The sequence below is a fragment of the Echinops telfairi genome, unplaced genomic scaffold (genome assembly GCF_000313985.2).
Source record: "Echinops telfairi isolate 266 unplaced genomic scaffold, ASM31398v2 ScPeMD7_2;HRSCAF=8, whole genome shotgun sequence".
NCBI lineage: Eukaryota > Metazoa > Chordata > Mammalia > Afrosoricida > Tenrecidae > Echinops > Echinops telfairi.
Genome location: NW_022103898.1, coordinates 32,613,127 through 32,639,080, shown reverse-complemented (window position 1 = coordinate 32,639,080; position 25,954 = coordinate 32,613,127). Strand labels below are relative to the sequence as shown.

At 39.9% G+C, this 25,954-nt stretch overlaps 1 protein-coding gene and 2 non-coding genes across 3 annotated transcripts; all 3 read left to right on the top strand.

Annotated features, from left to right (window-relative positions):
• Positions 1-25,954, top strand: METAP2 (methionyl aminopeptidase 2). Its single transcript, XM_045289772.1, has 11 exons — positions 1-193; positions 2,428-2,526; positions 8,337-8,402; positions 11,708-11,810; positions 19,557-19,718; positions 20,137-20,318; positions 22,529-22,623; positions 22,874-22,970; positions 24,200-24,303; positions 24,783-24,898; positions 25,685-25,954. Exons 1-11 carry the CDS (start codon positions 43-45, stop codon positions 25,935-25,937), a joined length of 1,428 nt encoding a protein of 475 aa, XP_045145707.1. The 5' UTR covers positions 1-42; the 3' UTR covers positions 25,938-25,954.
• Positions 6,863-6,997, top strand: LOC115870729. The gene has a single exon (XR_004046867.1). It is a non-coding gene; the product is annotated as a small nucleolar RNA SNORA9 (small nucleolar RNA).
• Positions 8,430-8,564, top strand: LOC115870728. The gene has a single exon (XR_004046866.1). It is a non-coding gene; the product is annotated as a small nucleolar RNA SNORA9 (small nucleolar RNA).

Genomic DNA, 25,954 nt, shown 5'->3' with positions numbered 1-25,954 from the left:
TCTCGCCGCTCGGTCTCACTCCCTCGCGCGCTCTCGTGCAACATGGCGGGCGTGGCGGAGGCCGCGACCTCCGGGGGCCACCTGAATGGCGACTTGGATGCGGACGAGAGGGAAGAGGGAGCTGCCTCCACAAACGAAGAGGCAGCCAAGAAGAAAAGACGGAAGAAGAAGAAGAGTAAAGGGGCTGCCGCAGGTGAAGAGTTCCGTGTGTTCCCGGGCCCTGCTAGGGATGGCCGAACGGCTCCGGCCCAGCACGGGTGGCGGGACTGGGGATCCTGGGCGGAGGGCTGGCCTTCTTTCCGACTCTGAGCCGTGGCAACGCACTGGCTCCCGACTTTCCAGTCCCAGATAGAGGCCGCTTGTCGGGGGCCCTGGGGGGCTGGGGGCGCGGGTGAAGGAGGGGAGGAATTGGGTCTCAGCTTCCCGAGGGACTCCAGGGCCGCCGGGCCCGCGCCCCTGCCTCGCCAGGACTCCGCGTCCACGCCCAGCCCGGAGCGGGCTGGAAGCCGTGCACGGGCTCGTCCTTGGCCGCCGCGCTTTGGCAAAGCCGGGACCGTCGCGAGTGCCGGAGAGGCTGGGAGTGCATCTTGGCTCAGGGTGGTTGGGCGAGCCTGAGTGTTTTCACTGTACCTCGCCCACCCCTCCGGTCACTAAGGGATGTTTGTTACGGGCTGCACATTTTGGGGGTCTGTGTGAGTGTGCACACGTGTGTGTTCGCGCGCGCGCGCGTCCTTGTCATTGTGTAGTGATTGCCGACTGTGTGGCCGCGGTGGTACGAATGTTCAGCCGCCTGATGTCACAGCGTCGTGAAGCCTTAGGCCTGAAGTACGGTGGCACTCGGCCCGCGTAGGGGGCGGACAGGCTAGTATCTTGTGTATCTCAAAAGAACCATCTCGGGCCTGTAACTTCCGAAATCCACCAGTGGGCTAGGAAAACACCGTGGAAAAGCTCACAGTTGGATTGTATTCTGAGCTGGGAACTTGACAAATGCTTACTTTTGATTAACCAGGTTTTTTTGGCTGTTTTTTGGGTGTTTGGGGGGGGGGGCACAAGTCCTTTTTATAGTGAGGGGTGGTGGTGTAAATTTTTACTGGTTTCTAATGAAGAGCCAGAGTAAAGAGGGAAATGTGGCCAGACCAAAAGTGACGAATATGGAGATGAAAGCCGTTGGTGAGGCTAACTTACAGCGTTCAGAAATTTTAAGTAGCTGACTAGGCAGCTGTATTCGGAATTGAATGAAGATGGTGATGGAGCAGGGGGAGTTGGAGTGTTGCTGGGGAGCAAAATTGAATTGTAGGACATTTTGTTGGCTGTTCCTGCCTTTCGGATGAATTCCAAACTCTTTGTCCTTTAACTGGTCTTGACCAGTTTGACTCTGATATATTTTGAACAGTTTTAACTCAATGTGGATTCTCGACAGTAGCTAGAATTCGCTGCCTGCCTGGAAGGAATTAAGCTCTTTCTACCCACACACGTTGCTTCTCTAGCTAGATTGTAATTACTTCCGGGGCAGGGACTGTGTCCTTTGCTTAGATGTTCCAGAGGGTTTTGTTTTTTATTAAATTAAATAATCGAATGTCTTTTCCTATATCTATCTTAACTTAGTCAGCCTTTCTTGATGGAATCTTTGTTTTTATGAAGTTCCAAAGTGCCCTTCCAGTGAATCCTGTACTAAGAGTTTGCATTTCTTGCCTATGTTAACGACTTCTCTGGTAATTCAACTATTAGTTGTCAAATTGTTGAAGCGCTTTAAAAAGTTAACTACTTAAGGATAGGGACCAACTTCTACCCTTTTGTTTATCTTGTAGCTAATAGAACAGATAAGTAATGGGTATTTTGTTGAATTGAATGAGGGAATGGACAATACCACTTAAGAATGGTCATTTTTTTTTTTTTGTAGCTAATAGAACAGATAAGTAATGGGTATTTTGTTGAATTGAATGAGGGAATGGACAATACCACTTGAGAATGTTCATTTTTTTCTTCTTTAAACCAGTTTTCTTATAATATCTGGGTGGCACAAAGGGTTTGCTCTCAACTGTTTATCAGAAGGTTGACTATTCAGATCTACCTGGCAGCATTGTGGAAGTAACACTGTACATCTTGATATAAACCTCAGTTCCATGCAATCCATGAAGGCACCTGGTGTAGGACTGAATTCAAAGGCAGTGAGTGGGTTAGGTTAATGAGTCATTTTTAAAGTTCACAATAATGTTTCTATCTTTGTTTCCTGAACACATCAGAAAGGGGCTTTCTTATATGTTTTTCAGGATGTTTACAGCATACAATGGGATTTCAAAAAGTTTGTGGAAAAATAGAATTGAAAAGCTAATGGAAAATTTCTCTATACTTTTTTGAAGACACCTTGTATTCTAATGGGAATGTCTTTATTAGATTTGACTTGTACTTTTTTTTTCTTTTTAACAGAGCAACAAGAAACTGAATCAGGCACCTCAGTTGATGAGGTAGCAAAACAATTGGAAAGACAAGCTTTGGAAGAGAAAGAAAAAGATGATGATGATGAAGGTAAAGGATTAATTAGATCTTTGACTAGAAAAAGGAAAAACTAGGATAGTCTTTAAAATCTTCTGATTCACAAAATATAGTATTCTCTGACATGAATTTCACTTGGGAAGACCTCAATGCGGCAGCTACAAAGAAAGCCTATTTAATAGCAACTCTTTAGAAAACTGTATATACTGAGAGCTGCTAAGATAGCCAGATCTCAACTTCTGAAAATGTACTTGGTACCAGGCCAAGTGGTGGATGAGTTCTCAGAATAAGTTGGGCTCTGTTTGTGTAACATTGAACAACTTGTGTGTTCTAGGCACTCAGTATCCTTGGATATTTTCATAGGTGTCCTCATTTTATCCTCTCAAAACCCAGCAAAGTGTGTGCTATTCTCATCTACTGTAAATTGAGAAATGATGGTTAAATTGTCCGATGTGACATGCTATGTACTGTGTGGAGTAGAGCCTGAATTTCATTTGTAAGTCCTGATTCCAACTCCATCCTTTTTACACTATATTAAAGTTGTTTGAGTCACAAATGAATATATTGGAGTGCTTTTCAGCTTCACAGTTGTAGCTTCTTGTGATATTTTGTTGCTGTGAAATGTCTTTAAGAAAACAGCTGGAATTTTGTAGCAAGACAGGAGAGGGAGAGATTAAGAATTAGCTAATGTTTATTTCCTCAAGCACTAGTAGCCTGGTGTTCTACCTGTCAGCCATTAGCAACAAATTCCTGGAGTGCTTTATTGTGTTGGGGAATGCAGAGCAGTGGTTTGATTTTCTTTTAGAAATAAAATGCTCCCTGCCTTCAAGATGTTCCGCAGTCTGTGATGAAGTGCCAGAATTCAAAGGAATGGTTTGTTTTTTTCGCTTCAACATTAACGTTGGTCCATTTTACCTTGGTTTACACATCAGATTCTGAACTTACTTTGAGCTCGTAGCAATAATTAAAAAAATTTTTCAATCAAAGGTAGATCCACGGGGTATAGATGACGACAATGTTAATCTTCCAGCCTACTCTGTCTGTACAGAGTTGTAGGGTTCTCTTTACATTGAGGGGAGATTATTGTTTGGTAGGGTTCCACAGTTTGGATCGATGGTTTTCTAACACATCTTGTTAACCAGGATCAACCAGTAAGTGCTGAGAGGTTTTTGAGACACTAGGAAGATAGTGTTTCAGATTAATTTTCCTAAAGAAATCGGTGGTGTGATGAAAAAAACAAAACAAAGGTAAAAGTATATCTGCAAGACAGTTTATGTAAATTTGGAGGTGAGCTTGTTGGCTGAATGCAGAAGGAAGGTTCATTGGAAGAAATGGGACTTGAATGAAAGATAGAAGAGGCCACTTTGGGGTGTGATAGATGGGAGTCGGTTTTGACTCATGGTGACCTCATACACAACAGAACAAACATTGCCTGCGCCTGCACCACCTTCACAAGCACATTGTGAAAACGTCATGTTTGGCAATTAATTGGAGGAGCTTTTTTTTTTTAAGAAAAGAAGTATATTAGGGGGAAAAAATAATTGAATGTGGTTGCTTATAGGAGAGGAGAAGTAAAAGAAAGGCAAAATCTTTTGGGGGGCTTTGTAACAGTAGTCCAGCCACGTGATGTTGGAGATTTAAATTGACAATCACTATGAGAATGGAAAGAAAGAGTGTATAGTGCAGTTAAGGAGCCCTGGTGTAGTGGTTACATGTTGAGCTGCTAACTGCAAGGTCAGCAGTTCGAAATCAGCCCTTTTGAGGGAGAAAGATGAGCCTTTCTACTCTTTTAAAGAGTTAACAGTCTCCAAAACTCAGGAGGACAATTCTACCCTCCCCTATAGGGCCACTATGAGTCAGCATTGACTTGATGGTAGCGAGATAGTAGTTATAGAAGGAGAATTCAAGTCTTGGGGACCAAGGAGAAGTGAACTCCCGGAGTTTCAACTTGGGTGGAAATTTTGGTGACGTTGGAAGGGAAAAGTGTTAAGAGATTGGGGGGTGGGGAACTTTGTAAGCAAGGAAGAAGTTACTGAGTTTAATTTTGAATGTGCTGGGTTAGAATGTATGTTATCAGTATCTAAAATTGATTCTGTGGGCACTTGGCAATATGTTGGAGGTACTTGCTCAACTAGTATTTTAAGTTAGGTTTATTAAAGCATAATTTGCTCACAATTGTTTGCGCTGTGGGTTAGGCACTGAATTGCTAACTATAAGGATTTCAGTTCAGACCAATCAGCCACTGCTGGAGAAAGATGAGTCTGTGTGTTCTCATAAAAATGTAGTCTCAGAAATCCGAGGGCTACCATTCATCAGCATTGACTCAGTGGCAGTAGGTTTGGTAGTCACTTTTCAAGTATATGGCTTGGTGAGTACTGACAAACCTGTACATTACTGTCGCTACCACCACATCCAAGAGAGAGACCATTTCCATTTAGCATTGCCTTTTCCACAAAAAGCTACCTGAATTCTTGATCCAGTCCCCAGTGCCTCGTAGCCACTGCTCTATTTCCTGTCTCTCTAGTTTTGTCTTTTCTGGAGTGTCAAAGGGAATCATTACAAAACATACCTTCTTTAATCCAGCATGATACTTTTCTACTTCATCCCATTGCTGCATATATTTTAGCCTTTTTCATCTTTATCATGTAGCAGTAGTCTATTTGTTGATCTAGTAGTTGAAGTATATTTGGATTGTGTCAAGTTTTTTACTAGGAATAAAATTTCTATGAAATTTGCACACAGGTTTTTGTATAGCTATGTTTCCCTTGGGTAAATACATAAGAGTAAGTTTCATGTTTGTGTGATAAGTGTGTATTTCATAAGAAGCTGTCAGTCTTTTATAAAATGTCTTAACCACTTTGCATTCCCATCAACAAGTGAACATTCCAGACCCTTCACATTCTTCTAAGCACACAGGGTATTCCCACTTGTAAAACTTTTAGCCATTTTAATAGGTGTATAGTACCATCTCATTGTAGTTCTCACATGCTTTTTCCTAATGACTGATGGTAGTGAAATGCTTGTGTTTGCCTTTCATAGATCGTAAGAGCCCTGGTGGTGGAGCAGGTTGCACATTGGGCTGCTAACCACTAGGCTGGCAGCTGGAAACCACTGGCCACTCCCTGGGGGAGAGATGAGGTTCGAGTTTCCGCCTTGGAATCTCACAGGGCCAATTTTTCCCAGTCCTGTAGGGTTTCTCTGAGCAAGAATTGACTCGATGGCAGTGAGTTTGGTTTTGGTTTTTGTTGGTATCTATCTTTGATGTATCTCCCCCCCCCCATTTTCATATTTTTATTGTGCTGTTTGGATTATTATTATTATTGCCATAAATTCTTTATCAGAGATATGTTTTACAAATATTTTCTTCCAGGATGTGGCTTGGCTTTTATTTATTTATTTTTTCTTTAACAGTGGCTTTGGAGAACAGAAATGTAAAATTTTGATAAGCCCCTTTGTGGGTCCTACTTTTTTGTGTCCTAGCTGAGAAGACAAGAGTGTTGCCTCAATTAATGATCTATAATTTATCCCTAGTTTCTATATCCATTGCAATGGCTACATAGAAACTCAAAGACAAAATTCATGATTGGATGATTTACTGAGGAAGCTAACAAGTATAGTGTCAGTGAGAAATACTCAGCATAGTTGTTTAACTGAACATGTTACAAAGTTTCAGGTCTGCTAACAGGTGCGACAAAGGGCATCCCACTCTGCTGGAAGCCTTAACCTGAAGGTTTTCAGCTATAACTCTTTAGGGTCTGTAAACCCAGCTCTCTGAATTAAGTGCCCAGAGGCACCACACCCTGAGAGCCAGCCTCTTGCACAAAAGCACTCATCTTAACTTGCTCCATCGGTTGGAAATTCCATTATTCTGTTCCATGCTTTGGTTCCTGGTTCTGCTGCTGCTTTTCTGATGGTGTAGCTGCCATCTGGATCCAGAAGGTTCACTGCTGCATGATTCTTTAGTCCGCTCCTGATTCTTGCTTCTAAGAGGGCTCATTTTATACAGCAGGGAATCATATGTGGAATCATTCATAGGCAAATCCTATCCGTATCTTCCCTCATCTTTTTACTGGACCCATGCAGGAAAAGGTAATTTGGTTGGAATTGGAAAATTTGGCTCGAAGAGCCACAATGAATAATTCACTGCTCCCAGGAGCAAAGAGCCCTGGTGGTGCAGTGGATTGATTACACATTGGGCTTGCTAGCTGCAAGGTCAGCAGTTCAAAACCATCAGCAACTTGAAAGAAAAGCCTTTTACTCCCATAGAGTTATGTAGTTTCAGACACCTGCAGGGGCAGTTCTCCCTTGTCCATTAGAAATGATTAACTGGCAGATTTAAGGAGGGAAGTTGTTTAAGATCTGGTATATACTGCAAGCCTCCAGCGTGTCTGGGTCTGGAGTGACCTTGTGCATTCCTTCAGTGCTTGCAAGAACAGTTTTGAAACGGTTTGAGGCCTTTCTCTGCACCATCTCCAGAGCAAGGTTATAGAAATTTCAGACAAACGAAGGAAAAAAAGATCTGGTATACCTGTTAACCATTTCTAGTTTAAAGTTAAAAAGTGAGAGCAGCAACTTAGGACACTAACATCGTTTTTAGTGGTTTCTTCCAGTTTACTCCCCTGTAAAAGGCAGATCAATCCTCTAGAAGTGTTATGACTAAGCTAAATAATTTAGTCAGTAAAAATTTGTTAAAATATTGGTAGATATTACTCAACCTGTATAAGTCTTAGATCACATTATCACTCTCTTTGCTAAATTGTTGCTTCCTATTTCCAACTTCAGTACAATAATAAATTAACTATGATAAACTCTAAAAAACACTGCTGTTAAATCAATTCTGACTCAGAGCGGCCCTGTAAGACAGAGTAGAACTGGCCCTGTAGGTTTCTGATACTATAACTCTAGGGGTATTCAGCCTTATCTTTCTTCCTCTGAGCTATTGGTGGTTTAGAACTATTGTAGTTAGCAGCCCAGTGTGTAACCATTACACCATCTAGGACAGCATTTTTTAAGCAGGTATTGAATACTTATTATGTGCTGAATTTTTAAAATGGTTTCTAATCCATAAGGAACTCACTGTCTAGTTGGGGGGGGTCAGCATAAACCAACTATTGTAATTTTGTGTGGTAATTATGACAGAAGAATATGGTGGTGAAAGGGTTTTCTTTTATCATTCCTTTAATCTTTAAATTTATATGACTAATGTATTCTGTCCAATGATACTCATGCGTCTGCTCCGTGTGGTTGAACAAAACTATTAAGTATCAGTATATGCTCATACTGAATTTTGCATATAATTTTGACCCCAAAGGATAACTTTTTCTTTATCCCTTCATGTAAATTCAGGATCATTGGATTAGGATTCAGGTGGCATTTATTGGTCCAGTTCTGCCACTTACCAGTTTGTATGTATTGGGCAAGTGCCTGTAAGCTCCTGGTTGCTTTGAGGATCAAATAAGGTCATGAAATACGAGTGTTTTAACTAGCATATGTAGACTGTAATTTTATTTTAGATGAAGTCGCAGAAAGATTGCAATTGATATTAAACTAGCACTGGTTATTATTCCTTGCTTTTAAGAGAGAAATTAATTCTCTAGAATATCTTTTCCAGCAGTTTTCTTATTTGAGTAAGTCAAAGCCTTGTAAGTGCTTTTAGTTACACAATCAAATTCTGATATAATTTAAGCAAGCAATATGCAAAATTATTTTGTAAGAATATTGGGTCCATGACATAAGTTATTGAAGATACAGTATGTGTGGGCATACTTATATATTTATGCTTGATTTTGTCCTTCTACTTTTATGAAGTTAATATTCATGTGTACCTGAAATTATCTTCTTAGATGGAGATGGTGATGGAGATGGAGCAACTGGAAAGAAAAAGAAGAAGAAGAAGAAGAAGAAAGGACGTTAGTGTCTTAAGTTGTTCTTTTTAACTGCAAGCCTCCAGCGTGTCTGGGTCTGGAGTGACCCTGTGCATTCCTACAGTGCTTGCAAGAACAGTTTTGAAACGGTTTGAGGCCTTCCTCTGCACCATCTCCAGAGCAAGGTTATAGAAATTTCAGACAAATGAGGGAAAAAAAGATATGTTGTAAATGAGGATAATATTGCTATACCGAATAGAGGTAGAACTTACTAAAATTAATAACTAGCAAATAACAATCTTGGTATTTTCTTTAGCTGTTATTTGGTTAAGGGACTTAATAGGAGTTGATTGCAAATTAGGAGTTCATGCTGCAAAGTAATTATGAATTCCTAAAAGTTTTATAATTTAACACTAGAAAAATTAGAAGAACAATTATTTCCAAGGATGGTGAAAGTAGTGCCACTAGGTGGTGGTAGGGTGAATACAGTTTGTAGTTACTGACTAGCATTGAAATTGTGAGGTTCTTGGTGTACATTAAATGGTGAATCCCCATTATTTAAAATTTGTGCATAGTGAGATTTTATTAGTAATTTTTATATTGTACTATTTGATATTGGCGTAAAATCAAGATCCCAAACAAGTGGCATAACCCAACATCTTCACGGTCCTAAAGCCACATTACAAGGAGATTGTATAGTATTAAAGAATAAAGATTGGTGCGTAAATCAGAACACTTTCTGAGGCTCTTAAATGTTCTTTGGACAATTAGGGACCATGGAGTGTCTGGTTATATCTTTTAAACTATGAGGTTCCATGAATCCAAATTTTGAGGGCTTGGCATCTGTTTTTATTTCTCTGTTGACCTGATTTTAAGGAAGCTCTTGGCTCTGTCTGTCATTAATCTCCTGGTATGTTTCTGTCCATCCTTACTACTCATGAGTCAGCCTGGCTCTAACCTATGAAGGCACATGAGCCTATATTTAATGAGCACACGCTGCCTGCATTCTAGGAATCTTCCCAGGATTATAATGTCGTATTCCTTCTGTCCCCCCAAAAAGTGTGCCTTCAAGAAGTGACTTTCACCAAATTACACTAATGCTTGCCCGTCAACAAAAACAGATCAACAGAAGGAGATACTCAGTGACTGTACGAAGGGGCATCAAAAAGTTCATGGAGAGATTCCATTATCTTTTCATTCCATTTTTCCACGAGCTTTTTGAAACCCCCTGCTTTTGTCCTTGATAGAATTTTGGCTGACTGCATTAGCATGACGCCATTGTTAGTCTTTCTTCATTGTACCTTGTCGGGGTTGTTGTTGTTGTTCTTTAGATTTCTCTCTGGCACTTTGCTGTTGTCAAGAATCATGTGTGTTTCTTCAAGGGGCTGATCTATTTTTGTCAGAAAATTAGCACTTTGAAATATGCAAATCACATGGCTTCCCTTTTTTGTTGGCTCCCATTAGAGGGCTGGGAGCCAAAGGTATGGTTTTGTATTGGCTTTATTTCAGGTTCTATTTTCTGTTCTTTTCCTTGATTTTATTTTTGCTTTCTAGTTCACTTCACATGCCTCTTGGTTGTGTTTTTCAGATATTCTTGATTACTTCTGGATTAACCTAAATAATACAATTGTGGGCAATTCCTTTAACCACTTTGCCTTTTATTCATTTATAAAATGAAAAAATTACAAATAGTTAAATGATAAGTGAAGTTCAGATTATTGGAGATAATACATAGTCTTAAATGGTGAGTTGGATGTGGTACATTATAATTTTGAAAAGTCATTCAAGATTGCCTCTGATTCTTCATTTATAGATGAAGAGACAGCATTTTTGGCACCATGTAGCCATTTGTCCAAGTCACAGCTAGTAAGTGGTAACGGTTAGGCTTGAATTTTGACCTGGTACAGTTTTTTTTATTCTGTGATTATCTTTTTGATTTATCTAATGATCACAGCTTAACACTGTTTAAAGGGTATCTTATCAGAAATTCAGATGAGATAAAACTTGGGGTGATCGAATAGTATGTTGATTGACAAGACTTTAAAAGACCAAAAGAATTGAACTGAAGTAACAAGCAGAACTTTAGCAGTGACAAATAAATAGGTTATCATAAGAACCCTAAGGATTTTTAAGGTCAATACAATGTGAATCAAAAAGCAAGAAGTGTTAGTTCTTTCAATAGCAGTTGAGAGTTTTAGCGCAAGTAATATGTTGCTATACTGAGTAGTATATCTTGGTACCACCTTAAGAAGAATGTTGACATTCAAGGTTAACCCATCTGGCTGAAGTGAAAAAAAACCAAGCCACTTTGCCGAGAATGGTTGAATGCACTATCTTTGTCTAACTTTTGGGAGAAAACAACAGCAGCAAATTGTCGAGAGATGAGGGAGCAATCAGAAGTGGAGAGTAGATTTTTGGACTAAGTATAGCTTGGACTAATAGGTGAAAGTAACATTTGGTGCAGGACGATTTGTCTAACTGCTGCAGCTCCCTTAAAACAAATTACCCCGAGAAGCCGTGCCTGTCCTGTTGAGAGGTGAGAAGGGTTTTCCAGCTGCGTTTGAGTGTGAGGTTGAAGGAGAAGACAGACTTCAGTCTTTTTGCTTTTGCTTTAACTCCATAGTCGGTAAACCCTAGAGGTACACATCGAAGACACACGTTGCTCCTTAAACTAACTGTCACTCCCAGGACACAGCAGCAAGTTTCCCTAAATGAAAACTGCATTGACAATACTTATTATTTCAAAATATTTTTTAAAGAAAAATCTAGTCCCTTTTTCTATCTTAAAATTTCTTTTGGGGAGCACTGGTGTCTTTTGGAGTAATTTGGAATATAATATCCTAAAATGTTTACCTAAGACTATAACCGGTTTTCTCATATCTGAAAATGTGAACATGCAAACTGTTTTATGTTTGTACATATGCCTTAAGTTTTCATATCTCATGTACCCCTGAATTAAGAGTTTTCCCCTTAATTTATTAAGACTTAATACGTTTGTAGTGTTTATTGCTGTAAGACTCCTTAATCTCTGGTGATCCCTTGGTTTTATTTGTGAAAGCTTGTCTCCCTGTCCCTCCGTCCTGGCTGTAGTGAATGGGGAAGAAAACTAACGTGAGAGGTGTGCTTTCAGTCAGGGAATACAATGTGGGGACACAGAATGAAGTTCTAAAGACTTGAACGTTTCCATTTCCAAGCAGCAGAAATTAGAAAGATGATGACAAGCTTGATGGGGGAGTGTTTTCTGTTTTGAGTTGCTAACAACCATAAAGGAACTGAGAAAATAATAATATGGATGAACTGATCATTTATTTGTTAAGTTACAAAAATTAATACTTTTTTGTATTTCACAGCAAAAGTTCAAACAGACCCTCCCTCAGTTCCAATATGTGACCTGTTTCCTAACGGTGTATTTCCCAAAGGACAAGAGTGCGAGTACCCACCCACACAAGATGGGTAAGGAACATATCTTCAAAATTGACTTTTGAAAGTTTAAGCTTAGTAATAAAATAAAGTAGATTTGATAGGTCTCCACTAACTTAAAAGCTTGTGAATTTATTGCAGAAAAAATAGTAGGAGCCCCTCCCAGAAAGATGGGGACCAGTAGTAGATTGGTGAATCAAAAAGGCAATTACTAAATATAAAAATTTTTTTTTAGGTAAATGTCAAATTTCGTATATTCATTCGTTGATCTTGATATTTGAGCACAGATTTTTATTGAAGTTTTACTCATTTTTTTCCCTTCGTTCCATAAGCTGTCCATAATTCAGTCTATGAATTCCAATTTGGATATCTGTTAAGAGGAACAGGAGCTGAGTAATATAAGGACAGATGGCTATAGTTTAACTTGGTCAATTTTTTTTAAATATACACAAAATATGGCAAGTGTTTTGGGGTGATCTGCCTTAACTGGTACTTTTCAACACAGATTTTTGGTTTTGTAGAAACGATTATTATCGGGTACATAATTCCATTACACAACCATAGTAACAAGGACAGATGGCTTAAACAGGTCTGGGAACAAATTCACCTGATTCTTGGAAATGTTCTGAAAAGATCCATTTCAGCTGCTGAGAAGTAAGAGAGAAGTTTAAAGTGATAATGAACTTGGAAGCTGGGACCAAAATTATCAGTACCTAGCTCTAACACTTACTAGCTTTATGACGGGCAATTAATTTAAGTCTGGGTTTTCATTTTCTCAACCATAAAATGGGTACTTCATAGGATTATTGTGAGAAAATACAGAATCGTGTATAAGCTGAGTTTTTCAGCACATTTTTAATGCAGTTTTTGTAGTAAAATTAGGTGCCTTGGCTGATACTCGGGTTGGCTTATACTCGTGTGTATACTGGTATGTAAGGTATTTTATGCAGTGTTACTCAAAATATTGCCTTGTCATTCATTAATATTTAGAGTATGGGGGGTGTTGTGGGGGAAGAGGCATCGATTGACCAGTATGTTCTACTGAGGGGTTCAGGAGTGTTGGTTAAACAGGGACTGCATTAGTTGGTTAAGAATGCTTCCGTTGATGATTTTATAGATATTTTAAAAATCCATTTTTCTTTAAACACAGAAAAGAATATAATGCTATATTTTCAGCCTTCCTCTTCATAAGGAATACATTTTTTGACAGGGATACATTGTGAAACTGTGCTTCATAATCCATCATATTTTGTTGCATCAGATGTATGTCCTATTATCTTACTGTCGGATCACTTGGTTACTGGGACTGCCAGTTCTCTCTGTTTATGGTGCCATCAAACTGTTCTTCAGCATCCTTGCACATAATTGTTTCAGTAGTTATTTGATGATCCTTTATTTAATATTTATTTCATTGGGAATTGTATAATGATGAATTTGTAATTCTTTCATTCCTTCTACATTTATTAGCTGGTATTCTACCATAAGAGAGTTTGCGCTCATTAACTAGGGGCTGGCTATAATTTCTTCTTAAAGGCAGGTTCAGTACTTCATTTTTCCCCTTTAAGTTCCAGTTTTCTATCAAGGGAGTTGGTGTCATATGTACGTGCATTTTAAATTATTTTTGTGTACAAGGTAATGCATTTTTACCATGTCTGATCACCACTGAGTCTGTCTCAACTCACGGCAGCCCTGTGCAACAGAGTAGAAGCGGTGCTGTGGGTTTCCGAGACTGACTGTTTCAGGAATAGAAAGCCTCATCTTCCTCCCGAGGAGCAGTTGGTGGTTTTGAAACCCAAATTGTGTTTGGTTTTTCAGAAAAATAATTTAAGGAGAATATTTATTAAATCTTAAACAGGAAAGAAAAGAAGACACATTGTCTGGTCGAGGGAGATCGCTAGCACGAGGTCATAATGGCATCCAGGGTTCTGCAGAGGTTCTGACACAAAGGCATGGGAGGCCAAAGGAAACTGTCGCAAGTGCACGATTAGCATCAGATCGGTGTGTCAGTAGTTACAGGTGGGACTATAGGTTATGACTGAGAAGCGTACATTATAGGTTTATAATGACCAATAGAAAGAGTTTACAAGATTGGCCCAGGGTCTTCTGACCCAGAAAGAAAGAGCATGACTCAGGAGTATGTGGACCCCAATCTCCCTTCAGAGATACACCTTGGTAAACCCCTAATGGAGACTGCCCCTCCAAGAGCTGAGTAGAGGTCACGCCATTAGTTTTTATGAATATAACATATATGAGGGGGTACCACAACCACCCCTAAAAAAAAAAATGGATGTAGTGTTTGGGGGATAGTGCATTTGGAGTTTGTTCCACCCGGTCAGGCTTTCTGTTTAGAGGTTGTGAAAAGAACCTATTTTAGAGGTTGTGAAAAGAACCTATTTGTGACAAAAGAAACTGCGACCAAAAAGGCCTGATTTGTGGCAGATGGAACTGATTTTGTCACCATGACAAAGCCATGATGGCTCACATAGCCATCTCAGTGCACCAGTTTTTGGCAAAAAGACATGCCTTTTGTCCCATGTACCTTACTCACCTGACCTAGCTCCATGGGACTTCTTTTTGTTTCCTCAAATGAAGAGGGACATGAAAGGACAGCAATTTGAAGACATAAAAGAGGAAGAAAAAAACCAGGGAGGTGCTGTCAGCCATCCAAACATGATTTTGAAAAATGTTCCAAGAATGGAATTGCAGATGTGTCAAATGTATTAAGTGTAATGAAAAGTACTTTGAAGGTGATGAGGTTGTTTTGTCTTTTTTTTAAATTGTTTTGTTAGGGGCTCATACAACTCTTAGCACAATCCATACATACATCAATTGTGTAAAGCACATTTGTACATTCATTGCCCTCATCATTCTCAAAACATTTGCTCTCCACTTAAGCCCCTGGCATCAGCTCCTCATTTTTTCCTCTCCTTCCCCGCTCCCCCCTCCTTCATGAACCCTTGATAATTTATAAGTTATTATTTTGTCATATCTTGCCCTGTCTTGACATCTTCCTTCACCCACTTCTCTGTTGTCCACCCCCCAGGGAGGAGGTCACATGTACATCCTTGCAATCGGTTCCCCCTTTTCAACCCACCCTCTCTCTACCCTCCCAGTATTGCCACTCCCACCACTGGTCCTGAAGGGATCATCTGCCCTAGATTCCCTGTGTTTCTGGTTCCTATCTGTACCAGTGTACATCCTCTGGTCTAGCCAGATATGTAAGGTAGACTTGGGATCATGATAGTGAGGGAAGGAGGAAGCATTTAGGAACTAGAGGAAAGTTGTATGTTTCATCGTTGCTACATCACACCCTGACTGGCTCCTCTCCTCCCCGAGACCCTTCTGTAAGGGGATGTCCAGTAGCCTACAAATGGGCGTTGGGTCTCCATTCCGCACTACGCCCTTCATTTACTATGATACAATTTTTTGTTCTGATGATGCCTGATACCCGATACCTTTGACACCTCGTGATCACACAGGCTGGTGTGCTGCTTCCATTGGGCTTTGTTGCTTCTGAGCTAGATGGCTGCTTGTTTACCTTCAAGCCTTTAAGACCCCAGACGCTATATCTTTTGATAGCCGGGCACCATCAGCTTTCTTCACCATATTTGCTTATGCACCCATTTGTCTTCAGCGATTGTATCATGGAGGTCAACACACAATGATACGATTTTTTGTTCTTTGATGCCTGGTAACTGATCCCTTCAGCACCTGGTGATCACACAGGCTGGTGTGCTTCTTCCATGTGGGCTTTGTTGCTTCTGAGCTAGATGGCCTCTTGTTTACCTTCAAGCTTTTAAGACCCCAGACGCTATATCTTTTGATAGCCGGGCACCATCAGCTTTCTTCACCACATTTGCTCATTCACCCGCTTTGTCTTCAGCGCTTGTATTGGGAAGGTGTGCATCATAGAATGCCAATTTAATAGAAGAAAGTATTCTTGCATTGAGGGAGTACTTGAGTGGAGGCCCAATATCCTTCTGCTAGTTTAATACTAAACTTATAAATACGTGCACATAGATCTATTTCCCCATCATATATAAATATATTTGCATATGTACATGCCTTTATTTAGACCTCTATAAATGCCCTTTGCCTCCTAGTTCTTTCTCTATTTCCTTTGACTTTCCTCTTGTCCCACTATGATGCTCTGTCTTCATTTGGGTTTCAGTAATTCCTCTTGCTTACGCTACCCTTGATCCCACCCTAACAGGCCTCCTACACTCCCCTCGATTTGGATCACTTGTTGTTCCCTTGTCCCTGGGTGTGTTAACACCACTTCCTTTCCCCCCACCTCCATTTCTCCCATGTCCCCCAGGAACTGTTGGTCCCATTGCTTTCTCCTCCAGATTGTTCTGATAAGGTGGTTTGTAAAAAAATTCAAACACATAGCTCTGGGGAAAAAGTACATTTGGGGCGGTGGGGGGGGTTGAGTTTGGGGCAGCTGGTGAGTTCAAACTGTCGAGCGTTTGGTTTGCAGCCAAGCGCTTAAATACTGCACCATCAGTGCTCCTTTGCCTTGAATATACAAGTGTGATTTTAAGAATTAATGTATATTCATTGATATTTATAGCTATTTGTAATTAATAAAATACTTTCGCTTGTATGGTTTTACAATTTTTCCCTCCAGTACATTCACTGGTGAATGTGATACAATATTGAAGACTTTCTTTTATCAGAGATCTGAGGTGTTTGCATAGCCTCTGAACTTTCTTCAAAGATTGTTTTCAAATAGTAGTTCTCATAGTTTTGTTGTATAGACTTGACTTGGTGGGTGGTGGTGGTGGTGGTTGCCATGGTGCCGATTTCAACTCAACTATCCCATATGTACTTAATAACTGTTCTCCACAGGGAAGCTGACTGCCAGACCTGCCTTCCGAGTTGTGTCTGGGTGGATTAGAACTGTCAGCCTTCTGGCTATTTGAGTGCTTAACTGTACCAGCTAGGGAATCCATTACAGACATACTAATAATATATTTTTAAAGCATTTCTGCTCTGCATCTGCCATTTTGATGAGTTAGTTTCCTTTTGGAATTATTGATGTGTGCTAAGGTTGGTTATAATTTTTGCCCTCTTAAATTAATTTATATTATTAAATAGACTAGACATCAAAAGATGTAGGAAAAACCTGCTCCATCGTGATTTAACTTTTTTATGTCCTTCGTTTGGACCCTGTCAGTAGGTTTAGGTCCTGTTGCTTGGTTTCTGAAATGTTGCTAATGATTTTTCCCTCTGAAATCAAAACTTTTAGCAAGAAAATTTCTGTAATGGAATTTCTGATTGATGATCATTCATTCATCTTTTCAAGAATTAGCCATATAGTCTTTAGAAATGCAAGTTCTTTGCATGAGATTTGTTTAGTTTGGTATTGAAAAATCTTCATTATATCAAGTTCTGATTCTAAAATGTAGTACAACAGCATTTGAGATTTCTTTACACTTTGAAACCTATAGAATGGGGAGTTGAAGCGTTTTAAGAGGCTTGCATCAAGCGGCCATCAAGCTCAGAAGCAACAAAGCCCACATGGAAGAAGCACACCAGCCTATGCAACCACGAGGTGTCGAAGGGATCATCAGAACAAAAAATCTTACCATAGTGAATGATGGGGGGAGTGTGGAGTGGGGATCCAAAGCCCATTTGTAGGCCACTGGAGGTCCCCTTGCAGAGGGGTCTCGGGGAGGAGATGAGCCAGTCAGGGTGCGATGTAACAATGATGTGAAATACAACTTTCCTCTAGTTCCTAAATGTTTCCTCCCCGCTCCCACTACCATGACTCGAATTTGATCTTGCAAGTCTGGCTGGACCAGAGGAGGTACACTGGTACAGATAGGAACTGCAAATACAGGGAATCCAGGATGGATGAGCCCTATAGGACCAGTGGTGTGAGTGGCGAAACAGGGAGGGTAAAGGGAGAATGGGTAGGAAAGAGGGAACCGATTACATGGAACTGTGTGTGACCTCCTCCCTGGGGGACAGACAACTGAAAATTGGGTGAGGGGAGAAGTCGGACAGGGCAAGATATGACAAAATACCCATTTATAAACTATCGAGGGTTCATGGGGGAGGGGGGAGCGGGGAGGGAGGGGAAAATGACCTAGTGTCGGGGGTTTAGGTGGAGAGAAAATGTTTTGAGAAACATGTACAAATGCGCTTTACACAATTGATGTGTGTATGGATTGGGAAAACAGTTGTATGAGCCCCTAATAAAATGTTTAAAAAAAAAAAAAGAGTTGGATGGGTGTGGAGTGTTGAATTACTTAATGTGGCCCTTCTAGCTCTCTAGATAGAGTCAACTTATGTAGGAATTTGGCCCCTTCCAACCCCAGTCCTTCCACAATTGCTGGGCTGCTCACAGCATATCCTAGCATGAAATTGATTATATTCTCTTAGGGAGTCTTTAACGTCATGGGGTATTACTTGACCAAACCATGTGATTCCTGCTCAACCAAGTGGAAGCAAGACCTAGCCATCACACCGCACCCTTTGCCAACTTGGCACCTGTACACATCTCTTTAAATCATGCATAATCTCCAAAGAAAATTTAAAAGTCACATTTGCGCCTAACATGTTATAGCTAACACTTAATACATCTGAAAATGTGCTAACCCCCGTTATAAGTTAGGTTTTATAAGTGAACAAAACAAAACATTTGATGCATAGGGATAAGCCTTGGGATGAGGCCGATGGTGCTCCTCTCTCCCCTTTGTTAAAGTTTGAGAATGTCAGACTCCTCAGCCACATTGTTTTTACAGTAGAGTAAGGGCAGGGACAGGGCCATCATTTTTGTGCCATGGCTCTAAGTGAAGTTGTAATATGTGTGCCAGAATATATGAGGACACTTCATAAAGCATCAGAAAATAGAATTAAAAGAAAATGGATACTGTACACAAGCTTTTTGAAGTTTCTTTATATAACCAGGATCCTTACACCTGAAAATGACTTATACTTAGATCATTTAGGATTTCAATTCTAAGGAAAGGCTTTTGGATCAAGAGTAGGGAGGAGATAGAGTTACAACTTACCTACTGCCATCAAGTCAATTTTGCCGTAGCGACCCTACCAGACCGAGTAGAATTGCCCTGGTGGTGTGTGAGGCTGTAAGTCTTTATGTGAGCAGAAAGCCTCCTCTTTCTCCGCTGGAGAGGCTGGTGATTTTGATCTGCTGCGGCAGTGAGCTCAGTCAAGCTCCATGTGATGCTAATCATCACCTGAGCAGTTCGTTTACTCAGCACCATGGCAATAGGACAAACTCTGGGAAGTCACCGCGTGTGTTGTCCCATGGCCCCCCACCCCCCACCCCCAACACACACACACACACACACACACACTGTTAAAAAGTTTAACTTAAATATTACTATCAATAGAAGGATGAGGGTTTTTTACCCAATTAGTTTTCTAGAACTCCTCTCAGTTTTCTCTTTTTTTTATTTTACGTTGGCCAGCTATTAGTCCCTCCGTCTATGAATGAAATCTCACTTGAAATTTTTTCTCCCTCTTAATAAGAGAACTTGACTGTGGTGAGTTCAAGTATGTGTCTACTTGTAGTTTAGAAAGTTGGCAGACATTTTATCAAAGAGGCTGAAAATGTAACAGTCTTTTTGTAAAATATCTTAAATTATTTAGTACAAGGAGGCTTCGACAAGTTGGAAAAATTCCATTTATCTTTTAATTCCTTTCTGCCATGAGCTTTTGAAGCACTGTGGTATTATATCTCCATTAGCTTTTATACTTGTTCTGCTGTTTCTTAAATTCACTAACACTATGTTTTGCTTACTCTAGGCGAACAGCTACTTGGAGAACTACAAGTGAAGAAAAGAAAGCATTAGATCAAGCTAGTGAAGAGATTTGGAATGATTTTAGAGAAGCTGCAGAAGCACATCGACAAGTTAGGAAATATGTTATGAGCTGGATCAAGCCTGGAATGACAATGATAGAAATCTGGTAAAGTGAATATGTTTTTTGTAAGCACGATTTTCAAAAAACTTTTTTAATTGCCAAGTCTCCAATTGCAATATACCACTTTGCTAAAAATTTTTTTTAAATAGACATTTTAAACATCTCTTCTATATTCTTCTAGTAATATAGATATATCATGAAGTCTGAAGAGCACTATAAGTTTGGACATTGGCCGCCAAATTTGGTACACACTCATGCATGAATTAGACTGATGTTCATTTTCTGTCTGGAAACCTCTTTTGCTATTGAAAGTTAATTAACTTGGATTAGTAGAGTAACATTTTATAATACCTTGGAGTGAGACAAAACATAATAATGCAGTGAAAAAAACAGTAATTGTTTGATAAGCTTTCTGGACTTGGGCTGTGAATGTGAACGTAAACCGAATACCTTTTTTTCTTAGTGAAAAGTTGGAAGACTGTTCACGCAAGCTAATAAAAGAGAATGGCTTAAATGCAGGCCTGGCGTTTCCTACTGGTTGTTCTCTCAATAACTGTGCAGCCCATTATACTCCCAATGCTGGTGACACAACAGTATTACAGTATGATGACATCTGTAAGATAGACTTTGGAACACACATAAGTGGTGAGTTCTGTACCCTACCTCACCCTCCCGTCTAATGGATGAAGCTATGGAGAACTGAACTCCCAATTTTGTTCTTAACCCCTGGCCTTTTCAGTGTAGCTATAAACTCCTTGCTGTCAACTCAATTTGGCTTGAGCAACCTATGTAGGGTTTCTGAGGCTATACATTTTTACAGGAGTAGGTAGCCTCACCGTTCTTCCACATAGTGGCTGGTGGGTTTAAACCTTCAGCCTTGTGGTTAGCAACTCAATAACTATTCCACAGCATCACCAACCAAAACCCAACCAAACTCATTGCCATTGAGGTGATTCCAACTCTCTTTAATAGGAGGAGGTAGAACTTCTTCTAAAGCAGCGGTTCTCAACTTGTGGGTCTTGACTCCTTCAGGGATCGAACAACCCTTTCCCAGGGGTCGCCCGATACATAACAGTAGCAAAATTACAGTTATGAAGTAGCAATGAAAATAATTTTATGGTTGGGGGGCCACCACAACATGAACTGTATTAAAGGGTGGCGGCATTAGGAGGGTTGAGAACCACTGCTCTATGGGCTTCCAAAGTTGTAAGAACTCTTAAGTAGAAAGTCTACTAGTCTTTGTCCCCCGGAGCTGCTGGTCATTTTGAACTGCTAACTTTGCCGTTAGAGCCCAATGTGTAACCCCTGTGCCACAAGGACTGCTTAAGTACTTAACCTAAGGCTGTACGAAATTGCAGAAGCTAGGACTCGTGCTCAGCGACCTGTGGTTCTGTACATTTTTTTAAACAGGTTTATTGGCACTTCACATATCAAGAAGAGTTGTACAGTCTTTACCACAGTCAATTTTAGAACATTTTCTTCTTCCTTGTACTCATTAATTTGTGTAAATTTTTTTTTCAATTTTGGCCCAAAGATAAAACAAAACATTCTCCAATTCAACAACTTCTACATGTATATTTTAGTGCCATTGATTATACTCTTCATGTTGTACAACCATTACTGAAATCCCCCTCTAAATTTTTTCACCACCATTAAAATAAATTCAATGCCCTCCCAGCAAAAAGTCTTCCTCCTTCAAATAATATTCGCATATCATATACTTCCATATTTAAGTTGTTTTTAAAAAGTTATATACACATCATGACAATCAGTTCTAGCACTCCTTCCCACTTCCCGCATTCATTGATTGCTCCCCCACCCCCAATACATTTTCTGTACCCTATTTGCTACCTTAGTTTTCTAGAGCTGCAGTAACAAAATGTCACAGATAGGTGGCTCTATGGACCATAGTCTATTTTCTCACACTTTCTGAGTCTAACCGTCCAGGTTGGGCCACCTACCCTGTTGTTTCCTTCCAAAGGCTTTGAGAAAGGAACTGTTCCATGCTTCTCGTCCAGCTCTGGTTTCTGCCGGCAGTCTTTGGTGCTCAGTTGCTGCTGACAGATGTGTCTGTACATGGCAGCTTCCCCACTGTGTCACTTGTGTTTCTCTCCTCCTCTTTGCTATGACTCCACTCAGAGATTAGGACAGGTCTACTCCAGGATGAGAACCTCAAACAAGCATCTGCAAAGAAAAGTCTTTCCCTAAGCAAGGGCACACAGATACAGGGATTAGGATGTGAGTATCTTCAAGAACAGTTTGATCCAGAACTCCTGTTTACTCCCTGTTCTTTCTGATGGAAGGTTCTGTTTCCTCGTGCTTATGTGAGAACTGAATTTCTGTTGCCTTAGCAGTGGTTTTCAACCTGTTGGGTCGCGACCCCTGTGGGGATCAAACAACCCTTTCACAGGGGTCACTGGATTCAAAACAGTAGCAAAATTATAGTTATGAAGTAGCAACAAAAATAAATTTATGGTTGGGGGTCACCACACATGAGGAACTGTAAAAAGGGTTGCGACATTAGGAAGGTTGAGAATCACTGCCCTTGAGCCTTCAAGAGGTCTTCAAGAAGTTTGTGTACAAATAGAATTAAAAGATAGAATGTCTCCTTGCATTGTTTGAAGATCCTCTTATGTACTGGCCTTAGAATTAGTCTCTTCATTCTAGAACCTTTCTTCATACATTTCCCCCTCTTTGACTGTGAATGATCTCTTAGTATGGGGTTCTCTCCTCTTTTGAGCCCATCATTTTATTTTGCCTGTTAAATATCTAGGGTACTTAATAGAATAAATAATACAAAGTAGATGAAATGAGCAGCTGGTTTTTAAATTTAAAAGAGGAATTTTCTCTTTCAGGTAGAATTATTGACTGTGCTTTCACCGTCACCTTTAATCCCAAATATGATATGTTATTAAAAGCTGTCAAAGATGCCACTAACACTGGAATAAAGGTAGATGAGCCGTTTAATTGTGACTGTTTCTTAGCATATTGTTTGAGGTCTTCAGGCTACGACAATGAGTACTCTCTGGTAGTCTGTTCTTAAAGCCTTATGTGGGTAATTGTAATAGTGTTCCATGGGCCTTTATGAAAGAAGTTGTAATGTACAAAGAGTTTTTATAATTGTCCATTGTCTTGAAATGTTTAGGGAGAAATTAAAATTTGCACTTTGGATTAAAAATTTCACACTATTCTGTTTTTAGTGTGCTGGAATTGATGTCCGTTTATGTGATGTTGGGGAGGCCATCCAAGAAGTTATGGAATCTTATGAAGTTGAAATAGATGGGAAGACATATCAAGGTATGGTCTTTACGTTTTTAGTTTTTTTAAATGCACATGGCCGCTGCAGAATTAATTTAAGTGCTTTCTTCAGTCAGCTGCTTAATCTTACTGTCTTGGGGATAAAAAGAAAGAAAATGGGATTAGGCCTGCTCAGAGGAATGTGAAGCTGTGTCATAGGTTAGCAACTGTTGCCAAATCATTCTAGTGGCTGATAGATAATAGGATGATCAACATGCAGGCTTGGTTTTGAGTGACTAGCCAGATCAAGGCTCAAAAGCTGGGGGCTCTTTCCATTGATGAGTTGGATTCAGAATTTGAAGGCTGCCAGTCCCGATCTGGGTCCTTCCTTTCATCTTTCTCAGTTGCTTCCTAGTTTTCCCAGGGTCTTTAGGGATAAAGCCCCCCACTCCCATCCCAGTGCTTTCTGGTGCTCTGTACTCATCTGTTTGTCTGTCCTGCCTGCAGCCAACAGCATGCCTTGTCTGTTATGTGCATTTGTGTTTATGTCTTTATTACCTAATTATGCCTATGTAAATAATTGCTTTAAGTATGCTTCATTTTGAATTCTATAAAGAATTGCATAATTGTGTCTTTGCTCATATTATCTTTATCCTTAGATTTTCTTTTTATTGTTGCCCTGTTAAAATTTGCAAATAAACCAGTTTGTTGATTATTTCTATCATTCACCTAAGCATATTTTGTAGTTTAGAATTTTCAGACAATTATATTGAGATGACATAGACTGTAATTCTGTCAAAGCCATTTCATTACCTTTTTAATTTGTGAAAAATATATATGTAACCATTTCAACAATCATCACATATACATTTCGGTGGTATTATGATCATTGTTTAACCATCACCCTTCTCACTATTTGTCACTGTTAACAGCACATTGTTTCCTTACATTTTGGTCTATAACCAAACAAACGTGTTTCGTGTTTGTAATCATTGAGTATATGATACTTTGTTAGTCTTAATGATGTTATCTTGAAAATTACTTCTTTACATGGCTCTCATTGAGAACTCATCCTGTAATTCTTTTTTGGTTACAATTTTTAGCCAATGATCTTTCAACATCTTTTCATATCCTATTTAGTGAATTAGGTTTCTAATTCAAAAATAGCTACTTTGTCATTACTCAGTAGTGCCATACTGTGTTCCTAAATAAATGCCTGAACTCTGCCCATTAGCTAAGAGATCTCTGTGTTTTGAGACTAAATGACTGTTATTTTCCCGTTATGATAGTGAAACCCATCCGTAATCTCAATGGACATTCCATTGGGCCATACAGGATACATGCTGGGAAAACGGTGCCCATTGTGAAAGGAGGGGAGGCCACAAGGATGGAGGTATGTTTGCCATTAACACTTGCTCTTTTGATCATTTAAAATATACGGTATGTTGAGCAGAATAAACTTGCCAGCCCTGCCCACCGCAGCAGAGGAAATTGGGCTGTGTCAATGTACAAAGTGGTTCTAGTCAGACCAGTGCTGAGTCTACCATGGGAGTTGAGGCTGTCGAAGGATTGATTATTCAACACTTAATATTTATTAAACAACTGCTGTGTACCAGTCTCTTTACTAGGCACTGGGTCTATACTGCCTTGAACAAAACAAAGAAGTTCCTGCCCTTGTCAAGCCGATCAGGGGTTTGAGAGGGTAGGGAATTGAATGTGCTACAGTCACCAAGTGGGGAAGGGTTGGGTGAGGGGAGAGTGCCAGAGAGTATATGTTCATGCTGTTCTTAAATAAGCTTCAGTCAGAAATGAAGATAGCACTTGTAATTACTTTTTACTTTCTCTCCTTGACTTGATCATTATACCTTGAAGGAAGGAGAAGTGTATGCCATTGAAACTTTCGGCAGCACAGGGAAAGGAGTGGTTCATGATGATATGGAGTGCTCCCATTACATGAAAAATTTTGATGTTGGACATGTGCCAATAAGGTGAGAGGCTTGGTTTTGTTTTTTTACTATTTTACTTCCCAATTTTAAAAGACAAACTTCCAAGGTGATAACATTCATAAATATGGTTGTACCTCTTAACAGTAAGTTCAGTTGATTCTGTAATATAACAAAGAAATTGGCCTTAGATCCAGTTCCTAGGACTTCTCAGAATGCCAGTGTTATTTTGGTAGCACCTCTAGGGCTTTTTCATATCTTCCCATCGGTAAGCTTAGTATTTTTGCTATTTATTTTTTTGCCTTTTGTGGAAGGTAGTTGGAAGAATAGATTTATACCTAATGGAAGGCATTGAGCTTGATGGACAGAAAGGAAATTTATTTTCATGGACTGCAGAAAGGAGTCCTGGTGGCAAGGCTGGTTTAAGTATTGGACCGCTAACCAGAAGGTTGGCACTTCTAGTCTACCAGCCACTCCACAGAAGAAAACGGAGGTTATCTCACTACGAATCAGAAGTGACTTGTTAGCAGTGGGTTTGGTTTGCGACTCTACGTGAGTATGTATTAGGAGTTAACACACCTTTTGCATGTACAAGGAACACTCATCTATACTAGGTGGGTACACATTTATTGCCAGTGGCCATGCTGTGTTCAGCGGGCATCTATAATTAAATACAAGACTACTATACACGCTTTTGATTGAGCGGCAATTTAAAAAGGGGGCTTTGAATCTTGATTATCCAGTGAAGCCTAGATTGTTTTTTTTAATGGGGAAATCTTTGAGTTGGTAACTTTTTCAGCCAACCATTAATCTTGGAATTTCTCCTCCTAGGCTTCCAAGAACAAAACACTTGTTAAATGTCATCAATGAAAACTTTGGCACGCTTGCCTTCTGCCGCAGATGGCTGGATCGTTTGGGAGAAAGTAAATATTTGTTGGCTCTGAAGAATCTGTGTGACTTGGGCATTGTAGATCCATATCCACCGTTGTGTGACATTAAAGGATCATATACAGCGCAGTTTGAACATACCATACTGTTACGTCCAACATGTAAAGAAGTTGTCAGCAGAGGAGATGATTATTAAACTTAGTTCAAAGGCCA